The sequence below is a fragment of the Balearica regulorum genome, chromosome 22 (genome assembly GCF_011004875.1).
Source record: "Balearica regulorum gibbericeps isolate bBalReg1 chromosome 22, bBalReg1.pri, whole genome shotgun sequence".
In the NCBI taxonomy this organism is placed as follows: Eukaryota; Metazoa; Chordata; class Aves; order Gruiformes; family Gruidae; genus Balearica; species Balearica regulorum.
In genome coordinates, this window is record NC_046205.1 from 7,705,391 (window position 1) to 7,719,034 (window position 13,644).

Genomic DNA, 13,644 nt, shown 5'->3' on the forward strand with positions numbered 1-13,644 from the left:
CTGGTGGGGGGGGGCTCAGCCCTTCGCTGGAGCAGCCTGCGCTGAGCTCGGTGCCCACTGCAAATCCAGCCGCGTGTGGCTGGGCGAGCTCAGCTGATGGAGCTGGGATTTGGGCACAGCCATGCAGGGGTGGCTGCAGGCCGGGCTCCTGCTCCCCTGGGCCTTCCCTCACCGGAGCACGAGGCTGGGCAGAGACTCCATTGCGTGCTGGGCTCCTGCTGGTTCTCCCTCCACGGACTGCGCACCCGGAGCAGGACCACGAGCCCTCGGCTCTGAGGCAGATGCAGCCGAAATGGCTCCAGCAGAAACGCAAAGCTGAGGGCGCAGCAGGCTGTGCCTCCACGCTGCCGGCAGCAGCGTTTCCCTGCCTCTGCGCAGGGAGCCCCAGATCCCCCTGGCAGCTGTGAGGTGGAGGGATTCTCACACAAAACCAGTAGCTCCCTGCAGCCAGGCTGCCCTGTTGGCCCGAGGAAGGTGCCGCCTGGGCTGGACCCTGTGAGCCCACAGCGAGCCGAGGCCAGGCTCCAGCAAGCAGGACGGCCGATGTTTTGCCCCAGCTACTCCTGACAGATGTGAGAGGGCTGGTCCACATCACCCTGCTACCTCCCAGGCTCCCACAAGAAGATTTTCCCTGTTTTTTCCTTTCCCCCTTTTCAAAGGGACATGTTTGCTCTTTTCCAGCCCTGACATCTGCTGCCCTTGGCAGATTCCCCGGGACATCGCCACCGCACTGACGTCCTCTCCCGGGGTCAGGTCCCGGCTGCCTCTGGGTGCACAGGGCAGCCCATGCTCATCCCTTCCCTGTCCCCTCTACCTTCCCACCACTGGGCAAGACCTTTCGGGGTGTCCTGGCTTCCCCCAGTTCCCTCTGGGCTCCAGTTGCCTCTTGGTGCGGAGCGTCCTCCACCTCCCCAGCCCCTACCGGCACATCACTAGTCAAGTCACACAATGCCCATCACACGCCCCCAGTGTGCCAATTAAATCACAGCTCTAATTACGTGCTTGGGCTCGCCAGTCGCTCCTCTTCTCGCATCACCAGACGGACACCTGGGAGGCCACCAGCCGTCCCCCCTCCTCGCGCCCAGGCCCCATCCTGTCCCACCTCACCCTAAATATGCTGGGCCAGGCGTGGGCAGGAGCCGAGCACTGAGACCACGTCCCCGTGACACAGAAAACGGTCCCTGAATCAGCGCTGTGGGGTTAAGGCCATTTGCAAGGGGCCCTTTTTGGCCCAGGCTGCCTCCCGTGAGAGAAATGGATGTGGTGCGTGGCAATGTTCCTGTTGTTCCCCAGCGGGACGGTCCCAGCCCTGGGGTCCCCAGGGGATGATGGTGGGACAGAGGGATGTTGGCAGATCCGGGGGACCCTGTGCTGCTGCTCCCCAGCCCTGCCCCCCCCCCCCCGAGCCATAGTCATGCCCCATGAGCAGCGTGGTCACCCCCAGCCATCGCCTGCACCTCCCTGCAGCACCCTGAGCCCTTGAGGTGAAGGCACCCTGCACCCCATCGCAGAGCACACCCGGCAGCGCATCACCTGCGTGGCTGCTCACCTGGAACCACTCCGGGGCTCTGCCCTCCGCCCCCCCCCAGCTCCCAGGGGCTCCTGCCTGGTGTGTCGGGGGGACACTGTGCTCTGGGGGGACCCTGCATGTCGGAGGGGACACACGCAAAGGGGAGCAGGGCCGCGGGGAGGGCTGGGGGAGAGCTGCACAGGGTGCTGCGCAGGGTGCTGGGTGCTGCGGGGGGGGGGGGCCAGGGTGCGGTGCTGGGCAGACGGAGCTGTGCAGGGTGCTGTGCAGTGCAGGGGGGGGCTGTACAGGGTGCTGCGGGGTTCAGGGGATGCTCTCTGGATGCAGGGGGTGACGCAGGGTGCAAGGGGGTGCTGCGGGGTGCAGGGGGTGCCGGGCTGGCCGGGTGCTGCCGAAGGCCGCTGCTGCCACCTGCCGACACCCCGCGGCGGGACCGGCCCCGCGCAGCGCCGGGGGACCCCAGCCGGGACCCCCCCAGTCCCTCCGCTCGCCACGGGAGGGGATCCCCCCCCACCCCGGCCCCACGCCCAGACGCGTCCCGCGGGGTCCTGCCGCAGGGGGCTGGGGTCCGGCGGGGATGGCCGCAGGGGGAGCGTGGTCCGTCCCCCCCGTCGTCCCCCCCCGGCTCGGACACACCCCCCCCCCCACCCCCTCCCCGGCTCGGAGCCCCCCGCCCAGGACCCCCCGGGCCCGCTGCCCCGGCTGCCGCTGCCCCCCCGGGTCCCCGGGGCTCCTGGGCCACCCCGTGAGATGGGGAGAGGTGCCGCGAGAGGGAGCCCCGGGCTCGCGCGTGGCGGTGGCACTGGCGGCACTGGTGGCACTGGCGGCACTGGTGGCACTGGTGGGACTGGTGGCACTGGCGGCACTGGTGGGACTGGTGGGACTGGCGGCACTGGCGGCACTGGTGGCACTAGTGGGACCGGTGGGACTGGTGGCACTGGTGGGACTGGTGGGACTGGTGGCAGCGGCGATGGCGTTTAACCCCTCCAGTCCTTGGGGACGGTGGGGAGACAAGGGCCAAGGCTGAGTCCAGACCCCTCTGGGTGCCCAGACCCCCCGTCTCACCTATTTCTGCATCAACGGGGCCGTGACCTCCCCGGTGTCACCTCCGAAACCCTCGAGCCCCCTGGGGGGACACAGCAGGGACGAGCTGCAGCCCCCCCAGCAAATCCTGGTTTGGATTTGCTCAGCCATCCCTGCCAGCGGCCCCAGCGCCCGGGCAGGACGAGCTGGGGCAGACCCCGGCCCTGGGCTGTCCCCACCACGGCACGGGGAGCCCTGCAACCCTCCAGGCGCGGTGACAAACTGCCTCCATGGGGGGGGGGGGAACCCTTTGAGGTTTTGTGCCTCTGCAGACGCTGCCGGGGAAGGTGGCACAGAAAACTGGGCACCAAGATGCCCACAGCACACCTCCCCTCCCGACCCTGCTGTGGCCGCCCCCCCCGCACGGCCATTTATACAACTGGAGACCCATTTGTACCCGAACTGCCCCAAAACACGTCCCAGCTCCATGTCACGGCACAGCTGGACACACGTGTCCAGGTGCCAACACCCGTGTGCCCCGCGGGGACCAGGCCACGTGTCCCCAGGAGCCCCGACCTTGGCTGGCCGAGCAAGGTGAGCTGTACGTGCTTCAGGGCAGCAGCGTGGGCATCGCAGGGACACGGGGACGTGGGGACGTGGGACGGAGCCGCGCCGTTATGAAACGTCCCTGCACCCCCGCGGTGCTAAGTCAAGGTTTAGCGGGCGAGCAGCTCCTGATCCAGATGAGATCGGGCATCACAAAGGGCTTTGTATTCCAGGAAGCCTATTAGAGATTTAAATTATACAAATGGGCTTTTTAGCAAAGATCCTCATTATCTGGGCATTTGCTCTTAATCCTCAGCTATTCCTGCAGCCCCTGCCCCACGCCCCCGCCACGGCTCTGCTTACCTTCACTGTGTCCTCCGCAGGGCCGTGCCTGGCGTGGGGACGGGGACAAGCTCTGGGGTCAGTGCGGGCCCCCAGAGAGGGGTCTGCAGGGTATCGGGAGGACCCTGGTGGGGTTTTCTGGTACAGCCAGGGGCTGAGCTCCTCTTGCTTTGCCCTTTCCCCTCCCAGCTCGTCCCAGTACCCTGCCAGGCTACGGGGATGGTCATGGGGATGGTGCCTGTTTGTCTGCCGGGCACTGACCCTCCTTAGGGCACGATCCTGGGGCACCCGTAGCCACCCCAGCCACGCCTGGGCTCCTCCACACGTGAGGATGTTCCTGCCGGCACGTGGGGCTGGCGAGGCCAGGGCGGCCGATGCTGGCGCCCAAATCACCAAAGCCCCTGAATGTCCCACCGTCGTGTGCCGAGCCCCGGGCACCTCGAGCACCACCGAGCCCTGCCAGCTTGGGGATCGCAGCCGGGGCCGCGCCAAAGCTGACACCAACACACACTGCCCTGCTTGCACGCGCTTCTGCGGAGCTGTGCACACTCCCTCTCCCCAGACACGGCTGCCCTGTGTGCGTGTGTGTGCCAGGGCACAGGGACACACTCAGTGGGGTGTGTGTCACCCCCCGGGCAGGGCACGGGGTCCCACCTGCAGCCCCATCCCACCCTCCCTGCTGCAGAGAAGCCTCAGGGGCTTCATGGCTGCTATGACAACGCAGGAAATTCCCGCAGAAATCCCCTTGAAGAGGAGAAGGAGAACAAGAAGAAGGCGGAGGAGGAAGAGGAGGGGGAATCTCCCAGCCAGGGTATCACCAACACCTCACGTTTCTCTTCACCGGCAGCGGGGAAGACGTCGCAGCGGCGCCCGCGGCCATTTCAGCATCCTCCTGGCAGCATCTCTGCTGGGGGCTTGGCCACAAGGCTGGGGCCAGCGGGAGCCAGCCCTGAGCCAGCCCTGCTCCCTGCCCTGGCTGTTTTGGGGCTCTGGCACCCCCAGGTCCTGCTCCCCCCCCCAACACAGCTGAGCCCCCAAACCAGCCGGTGGGAGCATGAGTCGGTGTGCCCAGCACTGCTGCAAGGAACAAGGGGTGATGGAGGGGCCTGTGAGCTGAAAAACCCCGAGGCTTTGGGGTGGCAGGGATGAGGAGCCAGAGGGGATGGGGCTGGGGGTCATTTGCCCCCAACCCCAGGGACCCTGGAAATCACTTGGTGTTTGATGGCAGAGTACGGCTCTGCCCGCGCCCCATATTATCCTCTCTCCCTCCTGCAATCCATTCCAGCGCAGGGGATTAGGTGGGTTTAGGGCTGGGGTTGAGTCAGAAATGGGATGCTTTCAAATCAGCCTGCGTCAGTTGTGCCCTCTGTCACTCATGCAGAGGGGGATTAAAATAGATATGAAGATTATCGGAGGGGAAATGGCACCCCCACCTTCGAGGGGTCCCGGCCCTTCCTCCCAGCATCACCAACAGCACCTCTGTGTGTGGGGGCATTGCCCAGCGCAGGGGGTGCCTGGCTCCAGCCCCCCGGGATGCCTTCAGCCCTGAGAGCACAAATGTCTCCCTTTCTGCTCACACCATGGCCCCAGTTCCAGTCCCCATCCCATACCCCTCTCCAAACATCTTTCCTACATGGGATGGGGGGGAGACACCACTGCAGCAGCTCTCATCACCAGTTCCCTTGTTTCCAGCCCAGTCCCATTCCCAAAACACCCCTTGGGATTGATGCCTGGACCCCACAGAGGGTTCCTGGCCCCGTGGAGCCGCCAGACCCTTGGTCAGGCTGGGGGATGGACACGGCTGCTGCAATGTGGAGGGTGAGAAGGAATTGATGGGGAGATGGCAGCGCTGAGGAGGAGGCTCAGCACCAAAAGGTGCAGGTGAAGGGCAGGAGGGAGCCTGTGCAGGGCTCTGGTCCTCCAGAGTTCCCCAGCAACAGGCAGGGGCACAGTGCCTCCGTGGGGCTATTAATAAAGGGGAAAAGAAAAGACAATGAGAGACCAATATTGCCTTTATTATTAATAACTGCTTACTCCTGTGGTACAGCGAGGTCCCTGTGGTCCTCTCGGACCAGCACCGTGGGTTGGGTCCCTGCACCGGCCTGGCAACAGTTCAGGCAAGTGCTGGCCATTGGTGTTCCAAAACGTGCCTGGGGATTTTGGACACTTTATCAGGGTTCCCATCTCCTGCCCTGCTCCGGGTTGGTGTTTTAGGCCTGGAGGTGCCAGCTCTCCCTCGACAGACACCTGCAGCCTCTCAGCCTCACTGATCTCAGTGCCCAGGAGATTTTGGGATGAATTAGCCCCATCTTGGGTCTCTCAAGTGGTCCTCCCTCCCAGCTCCGTGTTCCACAGCAGCCACCCCAGTCCCTTCCCCATTCTCCCCAGACCTGCGATGGGGCTGTGTGTTTAATCACTTTATGCATGTTTATTTGTGTAATTCGGAGGAGAGTGCCTCTTCCTCCCATCTGCCCCTGCCATCTGCTCCCTGTGGCATTGCTGAGCAATCCCAGGCTTTGCAAATGGATGGAGCTGGTGCAGGAACGCAGGAAAACCTGCCGGGAATGGCGCCTCCTGATAGCGAGCATCTGTCTCCACCAGAGCCTTCTCCCGGTGCTTGAGGCAGCTGCCACGGGCCGCTTTGCTCCAGTCCTGGATGCTGCGATGCCACATCACATCAGTCCCCAGCTGTGTTCTGGGGACACTCAACCCAAAATGTCCCCTTCCAGCCCCCAAACACCTGGCTTGGCACCTTGGGCCAGCGTGAAGGCGATGGCTAAGCCTGTGCCCGGGAGCTGGGGATGCCCGAGGGATGCATGGGAGGATCCCTGCAGCCCCTGGCTCGCTCTGCCCCTGCGGGGACCACCCTGGCCAGTGTCCTGGGGCAGCGGCTCTTTCTGAGGGGGCGGGATGGGGACAGGCAGGTGTGATGGCAGGGGTGGCACATGGACACAGTGGTCCCACCCACCTCATGGCAGCCCAGGGTGGGATGGCACCCCACAGAAGGGACAAGTGACATCTATGACAGAGTCCTTGAAGACCCAAGGGCACGTCGTGTCTGCCGGGGTCTGCAGGCAGCCCGAGACCCTGGCTCCTGGATGGAGATGGCCGCAGCCGCCTCGCCTGCCTGGTGTGCCAACATAGCAACACTGGCGTGCTCCCAGTGCTCCCAGTGCTCCCAGAGCCGCCCCAGCCCTTGCCAGTGCAATAGGGGTCTCACCCCTCGCCCCAGACCCCAGCTGCGGGGGGACCAGGGGCCGCACCCCGAGCCCCACGGCAGGGAGCTGCGTGGGGCAGTGTCCCGGGAGGGGTGGGGGTGTGTGCGTGGGACCCCGGGGCGGGTGGGGAATCCTGGGGGGGGGGGCTGCTGCCTGTGCACCCGGTGCCCCCCCGCAGCCGGTGCCCCCCGGTGCCGGTGCCCCCCCGCAGCCCGGCGCTGCGGCGGGCACTACCGGCGGGCGCTCCCGGGCTGCGTTGGCGCACGGCGGCGGCGGCAGCTCGTCCCCGGGCAGGTAGGAGGCGGCGGGGACGGGAGGACCCGGGGGGAACACCGGGGGGGCACTGGGGGACCGGGGAGACCCGGGCACCGGCACGGACCCAGCCCGGGGGCACGTCCCTTCCCGCCGGCGGCTGCAGAGCCCCCCCCCGCCCCGCCGCATCTTGCCCGGGGTGCCCTGTGCCCCCCATCCCCGCCCCGCCGCATCTTGCCCGGGGTGCCTGGTAACCCCCCCCGGGGATCTTTCCTTGGGTGTGTCCCCGGCAGCCCTCCTCTCTCCGGGGGTGCCTGGTTTGGGGGAAATCCCCTGGAGCCCCCCTGCCCCGGGACCGTCTTCCCTGGGGGTGCCCAACCACCCTTCCGGAGGTGCCCTCTTTGGGGGGGGGGGGTGTGTGTCACTGCAAACCCCTCTCGGGGCGCTGAGCCCCCCGCGGGCTCCCCTTCCAGCGGCCGGAGCTGCCCTGGGCAGTGGGGAGGGGGCACAGCCTCCCGGGCAGCGGGGCTGGGGGTCGTGCCAGCCCTGGGGAGCCCCGGCTGGGGACCCCTGAATGGCGTGGGGACACACAGATCCTCCCTTGGGCTGCTGGAGCTGTGGGGAGGGGTGATGGAGAGACACTGTGGGGTCCCAGCCCCCTGTAACTGGGGAGTGCAGCTCTACTGGGCTGCTCCTCTCGGGGAGCCCTGTTTGCCCCAAAACCCCAAAGCATGGGGGCTTTGCGGGTGCTGGGGCCCCTCCCTACTTTGGGCAAGACAGAGGGTGCTCCAGGCACTGAAGCCCCCCCCACACCGATGAAGCCCCCCAAGCCCATCCTCTCCCCACACAGGGGTCACAACACAACCTGGAGTGGGGGGCAGCGGGTTAAGGTCCCCCCAGATCCCCCGACGCGGGGACCTGGGGTGTGTAGCCAGATGCTGCGCACCCACCCTGACCTCCTCCTGGCCCCCCTGCGCTCCTCAGGGGTGGCCCCGGCGGGATGGGGTGCGCTGGATCCCCCAGGCGTGTGGGCACCCTGAAGCGAGGAGCGGGGGGGGGGCCCGAGCGGACACCTGCGGCCCCCGGCCCTCCCCGGGGCTCCAGCGCCAGCCGGAGGCATCAAATATTAACGGCGGCAGCGGAGGAGCTGAAAATAACCCTCCCTCCGAGGGAGCTGACCCAGATCCAGCCAGCCCCAAAGCCGGGCTGGACCCAGAGCCCCAGCCAGCCCACCGCCCGGCTGAATCCGGCCCCTGCCCCTCCTCCAGGCTGCTCTGCCCTCCTGATGCCAGCTGTATAGCGCCTATATATTATGCAAATGAGCCATAAGGACTTATTACGCAAATGCAAGGGGGCTGGCGCTGCCCAGCACGGGGTGGTCCCCGGGGCTGGCCCCGACGGCTCAGAGAAGGACGGCGGGGATGGAGGGGGCTGTATCAGCGTCCGCGTCCGCCTGGGTGTCTGGGGGCTGCCAGGGAGCGCTGCCCCATCCCTCTCCCCTCCTGTAGCGCAGAGGGACCCCCCCGAGCCGGGCCAGGTGCCTGTCTCATTGCAGCACTCGCCCCCCGGGACGGCCGGTGTGTCCCAGCGGCATGGGGAAGCAGAACAGCAAACTGCGCCCTGAGATGCTCCAGGACCTGCGGGAAAACACCGAGTTCTCCGACCTGGAGCTGCAGGGCTGGTACAAGGGCTTCTTGAAGGACTGTCCCTCGGGCATCCTCAACATGGAGGAGTTCAAGAAGATCTACGCCAACTTCTTCCCCTACGGTGACGCCTCCAAGTTTGCCGAGCACGTCTTCCGCACCTTTGATACCAACGGCGACGGCACCATCGACTTCCGAGAGTTCATCATCGCGCTGAGCGTCACCTCCCGCGGGAAGCTGGAGCAGAAGCTCATGTGGGCCTTCAGCATGTACGACCTGGATGGCAACGGCTACATCAGTCGGGAGGAGATGCTGGAGATCGTGCAGGTACCGGGCCCCCTCATCCTTCTGCAGCTCCTAGTGTGTGATCCCGCGTGTCACCCTGGCGTGACGGTGGCCGTCCCCTCCCGGGATGCAGGCAGGCTGGGGACGTGCAGCCCGCGTTACCCCCGGCACAGAGCTTGACAGTGCCTGGGATGGAGCCTATTGCTGTCTGCAGAGCCGTTCGCTGAGCTCTGCGGCTGCAGGGATCTACCCCAGGGCATCCCCTGGTCCTTCCCCATCCTGGGCACATCCCTTTGACACCCCGTCCCAGGACTCTTCCTGCTGGCCCCGCTCACCATGCTCCTGGGGAGGGCTGGGTGTGTGCAGCCCTGAGCACCCCGGGGGCAGAGGGACGTGCGGCCAGAGGATGCAGCCATGGAGAGGAGATGCTCTCCTTGCCCAGACCTCAGCCCAGCGGCATCGGCATCAGAAGGTGACTCGTGAGGCCATCGCGGTGACATCTCGGTGGGCATCTCCTCCCTGCAGGAGCAGCTCCCATCTGCCCCCTGCAGCCGGGTTGTTTCCCTGGGGCTGCCGCTTGCATCCTCCCCGGCTGCTGGGAGCTAAAGCTCCCTATAGCCTGATCGCATGGGGAGGGGGTTAAACGCCAGCCCCATTGCCAGGACAGCGAAGCCCAGCGCTCTGTCCCCTGTCTCAGGTGGGCAGTGGCAGGCACCCACCTTGCACCCACCCTCATCCCTGTCTCCCTCTCCCAGGCCATCTACAAAATGGTCTCCTCCGTGATGAACATGCCCGAAGATGAATCGACTCCAGAGAAAAGAACGGAAAAAATCTTCCGACAGATGGATACTAATAATGATGGTAAATGAGAGGAGATGGAGGGGATTAAGGGAAAGGTCTCATGGCTAAATCCGGGGGTCTTAGAAGGAGCCGCACACGTGCTGATTAAATGGCTCGCGTCCGCTGGGGTGGCCGGGGGGGAGCTCCAGCAGCCAGAGGGGCTCGGTGTGGTCCCACAGCCTGGGGAGAGGACCCCAGGGTGCTCGCGGCAGGCGGGTGGGTATCTGCGGTGCTGGGAGGTCTCCGGTCCCGTGTGTGCACTCGGGTTGGGGTGGTGGCCGCTGGGCTGAGCCGTGTCCCCCCCACAGGCAAGCTCTCGCTGGAGGAGTTCATCAAAGGTGCCAAGAGCGACCCGTCCATCGTGCGCCTGCTGCAATGCGACCCCAGCGGCGCCGCACAGCTGTGAGCCCCGTGAACCCCCGCAGCCCCCCACGGCCCCCATGGCTGCCCACGGCCCCACACCACCCCCCGACCCTGCAGCCGGCCACTGCCACTGTCCCCTGCCCAGGCTCTGCGGTCCCCACCGCCGTGCCCCCACAGCCCCTTGTGGGGAGAGAGCTGGAGCCCGGCTGGGGCCAGGGGGAGCCCGGGGGGGATGGTCCCCATCACCGGGGGGGCTCCTGCCCTGGCTCAGCTGGGGGAAGGAGGACGGAGGCAGGGTCTGCCCCGAGTGAGGACGGTCCCCCCCCCCCCAGCACCAGGGGCTGGGAGCAGGGGGACAACCCAGCCTGGCGGGAAAGGCTGGCGGCGAAGCCACCGCTGCATCTCCGGCAGGCGCGGACACACGGTCCAGGGGACAAAGACGCGGTGGCTCGGGGGCCCCCCAGCACCCCCACGCATGTACACACTGCCATGGCCGTGGGGCCCGGCCAGCCCCTTCCCCACAGCCAGCACACGGGTGGGAGCCGCGGGGAGGGGCCGTGCTTCTGGTCTTTTAAAACCTGCAGAATAAAGTTTGTGTCAGTGCAGTCAGTGGTGGGAAAGGGACCATCGATGCCAAGGGGAAAGTTCCTCCCTGCAGGGTCCGGATCCAGCCTGGTCACTTCCCTCACTGCAACCCCAGGTGACCCGAGGCCATGGGGATGGGCTCACGTGTCTTGGCTGGTGGCGTCCAGGGGACGTGTCCACCCGATAGCTGGGCCGGGGGGCAGCCGGGTCCTGTCACGGGGCTGTGCAGGCGCTGGGGCAGGGCAGGGCAGGGCTGGCTGGGGCACATCCACGGGGTCGACCCTCGGGTGCCGCTCAGAGCCGGGCGGTTTCCACACTGTCCAGCCTCAGCAAGCCCAGCCACTGCCCGGGGTCGGGGCTCTCCGCGGGGGCTGCCTGCAAGGAGACCTGCAAGCCAGAGAGACCACTGAGAGCGGGACCGGGGGGCCAAAAGCTTCAGGTTGGCAAATCCTACCCCTGTCCTGGAGTCCCCGAGCCCAGACGGGTCTGTCCCAGCCTTGCATGGAAGCGGGTGAGTGCCGAGCCCAGGGACCAGGAGTCACCTTCCTTCGGAGCGCCCTGCGGCAGCAGCGGCCGAGGCGGAGGAGATCGAGGGTGAGCAAGAGGCAGCGGATGCCGAAGACAATCTCCATTGAGTTGAGCAGGAGGGAGATGGCCCAGAGGGACAGCGTGGAGCTCTGCGGGAAACGGGGCATCAGGTCCTCGCACATCCCCCCCATCCCCAGTGCGGGTATCCGCAGCCCACTGGGGACTCACGTAGACACGAGTGGGATCGAAGGGGCACTCGCGGGAGACTGGGGCGAGGGTGACATCGGCGACAGTGCAGGGGGTCAGCAGCACGCGGCCCTGGCTGCCCAGCGTCAGCCCGATGGAGACGGCCAGCCCCAGCAGGCAGGACAGGCAGCCCAGGCTGCTGCTGGTGCTCAGGGCGAAAACCGCCCATTTCTGCAGGAGGGGAGAGAAGAGGCAGCGCGGCGAACCAGGGTTGCGCACAGCCACCCGTCCAGGGTCCCTGCCTGGGGACGGTCCCCGAGCGAGGGGACGTGGCGGCTGTGCGTGCTCCGTGGGATGGCTGCAGCCTGATGGGTGCTGGGCGAGGCGCTGCGGGGCCCGGGGTGCTTACTAGGGCGGCGGGGGCGAGGTAGCGGGACAGCATGAGGGCGGCTATTCCACAGGAGATGGTCTGCGAGGAAGCGCGGGGAGGTCAGCGACACGTGGCACCCGCCTGCCCCGGGGCCATCGGTCCCCTTTCCCTGTTGACATTGTCCCGGAAAGCTCATCCAGCCGATTCGGCACCATGGGGGGCAGTGCTCCATCGCCCCCAGCCTCCACCCGGTAACAAGTCCCTGGGCAATTAACCCCCCTAGTTTTGTGCTAGAAAGTCTTATTTAGAGCAGGGAAGGGGAGAAAGAGCAGTGCCCATCCTGCATCCTCCTGCTTCCCACCTCCTGCCCCCCCTGCCCACATCTGCATCCACCCCAGACGCACCCCATGCCCCGCCATGCCCTCCTGTACCCCCCTATCCCGCACCCCGCAGTACCAGCAGCGCAGAGATGACGGAGGCGGCATTTGTGACGACGTACTGCAGAGAGATGGCATCCCGGGGGGTGACCATGAAGCGGAGGACGGTGCCGTGGACAAAGGCACCGATGATGAAGTTGAGGTGCCCGATGATGAGGAGGATGAGGCCCGTTTTCATGAGGACCCTTTGGTGGCTGCCGGGATCGAGGTGGCCTGAGACAGAGGGGAGAGGAGGGCTGGGCAAGGAGGCTGCACGGTGCGGGGCGGCCAGCACCCAGCCATCCCTCCCGCCCTCGCACCACGCTCAGCACGGGCACGGGGCATTTGGGGACAGCCCTGGGGCACGTGCCCCGTGCTGGCGGGGGACGAGGCAGGAGGCGATGCGGTGGCAGCCGCCGGCAGCCCAGGTATGCAAACCACCGCTCCAACGGGCTCTCCTGGGGCCGCGGCAGCGGCGCAGGGCCAGCAGCCGTGGAGACGGGCGTCCGCGTCGGGGCTGGGAAGGGCCGGGGCTGCCCGGAGCAATGAGGAAGCTCTGGGACAGCAGCTGCCCATAAATGACTGCCCCAGTGCTGGGGTTTGGCACCCGGCGCTTTGAGGGGTGACCGCAGCAGCAGCTGGGCTGTTCCCCCGTTGGGACCCACCCCGGGGCCGCTGTCCTCGCGCACCCATCATCACCCAGGTGCTCAGCCCAGCTCCGTCCCTGACCCCGTTTGAGCCCCTTGGCTCCCCTCCCTGCCTCAGTTTCCCCTGCAGGAGGGCAGTGCTGGAGCCGTGGGCAGGGCAGGGGCACCCTCCCGTCACGATCACCGCACCAGACCTGGACTTACCCACTTGACACATCTTCACCGGGCTGGGATGAGGCCATCAGAGTCCCTCAGCGCCCCTGGGACCTGCCCTGCCCTCAGTCCCCAGGCTGGCAGCCGGATCCATCGGGGTCCCCACGTGCTGGGCAGGACCAGGACTGGCCCCAGGACCAGCACCAGGACCAGGCCACCAGAGCTGCTCACCTGCTGCACCCCACTGCTACTCCAATTCCTGTCGGACCAGCTCCCCGGCAGGAACAAAGGGATAACTCCACCTTCGTCTGCTTCCGCCAAGGGGAAGCACAGCCCTGTCCCCACCCCTGTGCTCCCCTTGCTGCTGAGCCGGCGGCCGGGCAGTGGCATGCTGTGCCATGCCCTGCCGATACACCATGCCACACTGTGCCATGCCGTGCCGATACACCATGCCACGCTGCCTCATCCCCTTCCCCATCCATCCCCACCTCCCCGGCCCACTCGGGTTGGTCTGCCCTACAGCGACGGCAGCAGGTTGGGATCCAGCCGGACAGGTCCGAGGCCACGGGCTGAGGGTCTGCGAAGGGGCAGCCCCTTGGGGTGGGATGCTGCCAGACCACGGGGCAGAGACCAGCACCGTCAGGGACCAGGGATCGACCTGCAGAAAAGCAGAGGGGTCAGGGCTGGTGTCGACTTCCCAGAAGGTGACTCAGAGGAGC

The 13,644-nt window shown here is 66.7% G+C and overlaps 2 protein-coding genes across 3 annotated transcripts; one reads left to right on the forward strand and one right to left on the reverse strand.

Moving 5' to 3' along the window:
• The first annotated feature begins 6,824 nt into the window (after positions 1 to 6,824).
• On the forward strand, positions 6,825 to 10,560 carry HPCA (hippocalcin). Of its 2 annotated transcripts, none has more exons than XM_075773722.1 (4): positions 6,825 to 6,951; positions 8,418 to 8,879; positions 9,593 to 9,698; positions 9,986 to 10,560. In XM_075773722.1, exons 2-4 carry the CDS (start codon positions 8,502 to 8,504, stop codon positions 10,081 to 10,083), a joined length of 582 nt encoding a protein of 193 aa, XP_075629837.1. In that variant the 5' UTR covers positions 6,825 to 6,951; positions 8,418 to 8,501; the 3' UTR covers positions 10,084 to 10,560. The 2 variants fall into 2 exon arrangements, with proteins under 2 accessions (XP_075629837.1, XP_075629838.1); XM_075773723.1 differs by having other exon boundaries at positions 6,877 to 6,951; positions 8,423 to 8,879.
• Positions 10,561 to 10,919: 359 nt separating this feature from the next.
• Positions 10,920 to 13,148, reverse strand: TMEM54 (transmembrane protein 54). Its single transcript, XM_075774127.1, has 6 exons — positions 12,977 to 13,148; positions 12,166 to 12,359; positions 11,749 to 11,808; positions 11,382 to 11,570; positions 11,168 to 11,302; positions 10,920 to 11,012 (listed from the first exon to the last, which is right to left on the reverse strand). Exons 1-6 carry the CDS (start codon positions 12,987 to 12,989, stop codon positions 10,920 to 10,922), a joined length of 684 nt encoding a protein of 227 aa, XP_075630242.1. The 5' UTR covers positions 12,990 to 13,148.
• Between the last annotated feature and the right edge of the window lie 496 nt (positions 13,149 to 13,644).

Excerpts from the sequence above, each read along its gene's own strand:
- HPCA (XM_075773722.1), top strand. The coding sequence starts at position 8,502 with ATGGGGAAGCAGAACAGCAAACTGCGCCCTGAGATGCTCCAGGACCTG. Across the intron at positions 8,880-9,592 it reads AGATGCTGGAGATCGTGCAG|GCCATCTACAAAATGGTCTC; the intron begins GTACCGGGCCCC and ends TCCCTCTCCCAG. Across the intron at positions 9,699-9,985 it reads GATGGATACTAATAATGATG|GCAAGCTCTCGCTGGAGGAG; the intron begins GTAAATGAGAGG and ends TCCCCCCCACAG.
- TMEM54 (XM_075774127.1), bottom strand. Across the intron at positions 11,303-11,381 it reads TCGATCCCACTCGTGTCTAC|AGCTCCACGCTGTCCCTCTG; the intron begins GTGAGTCCCCAG and ends CGTTTCCCGCAG. Across the intron at positions 11,013-11,167 it reads GCAGGGCGCTCCGAAGGAAG|GTCTCCTTGCAGGCAGCCCC; the intron begins GTGACTCCTGGT and ends TCTGGCTTGCAG.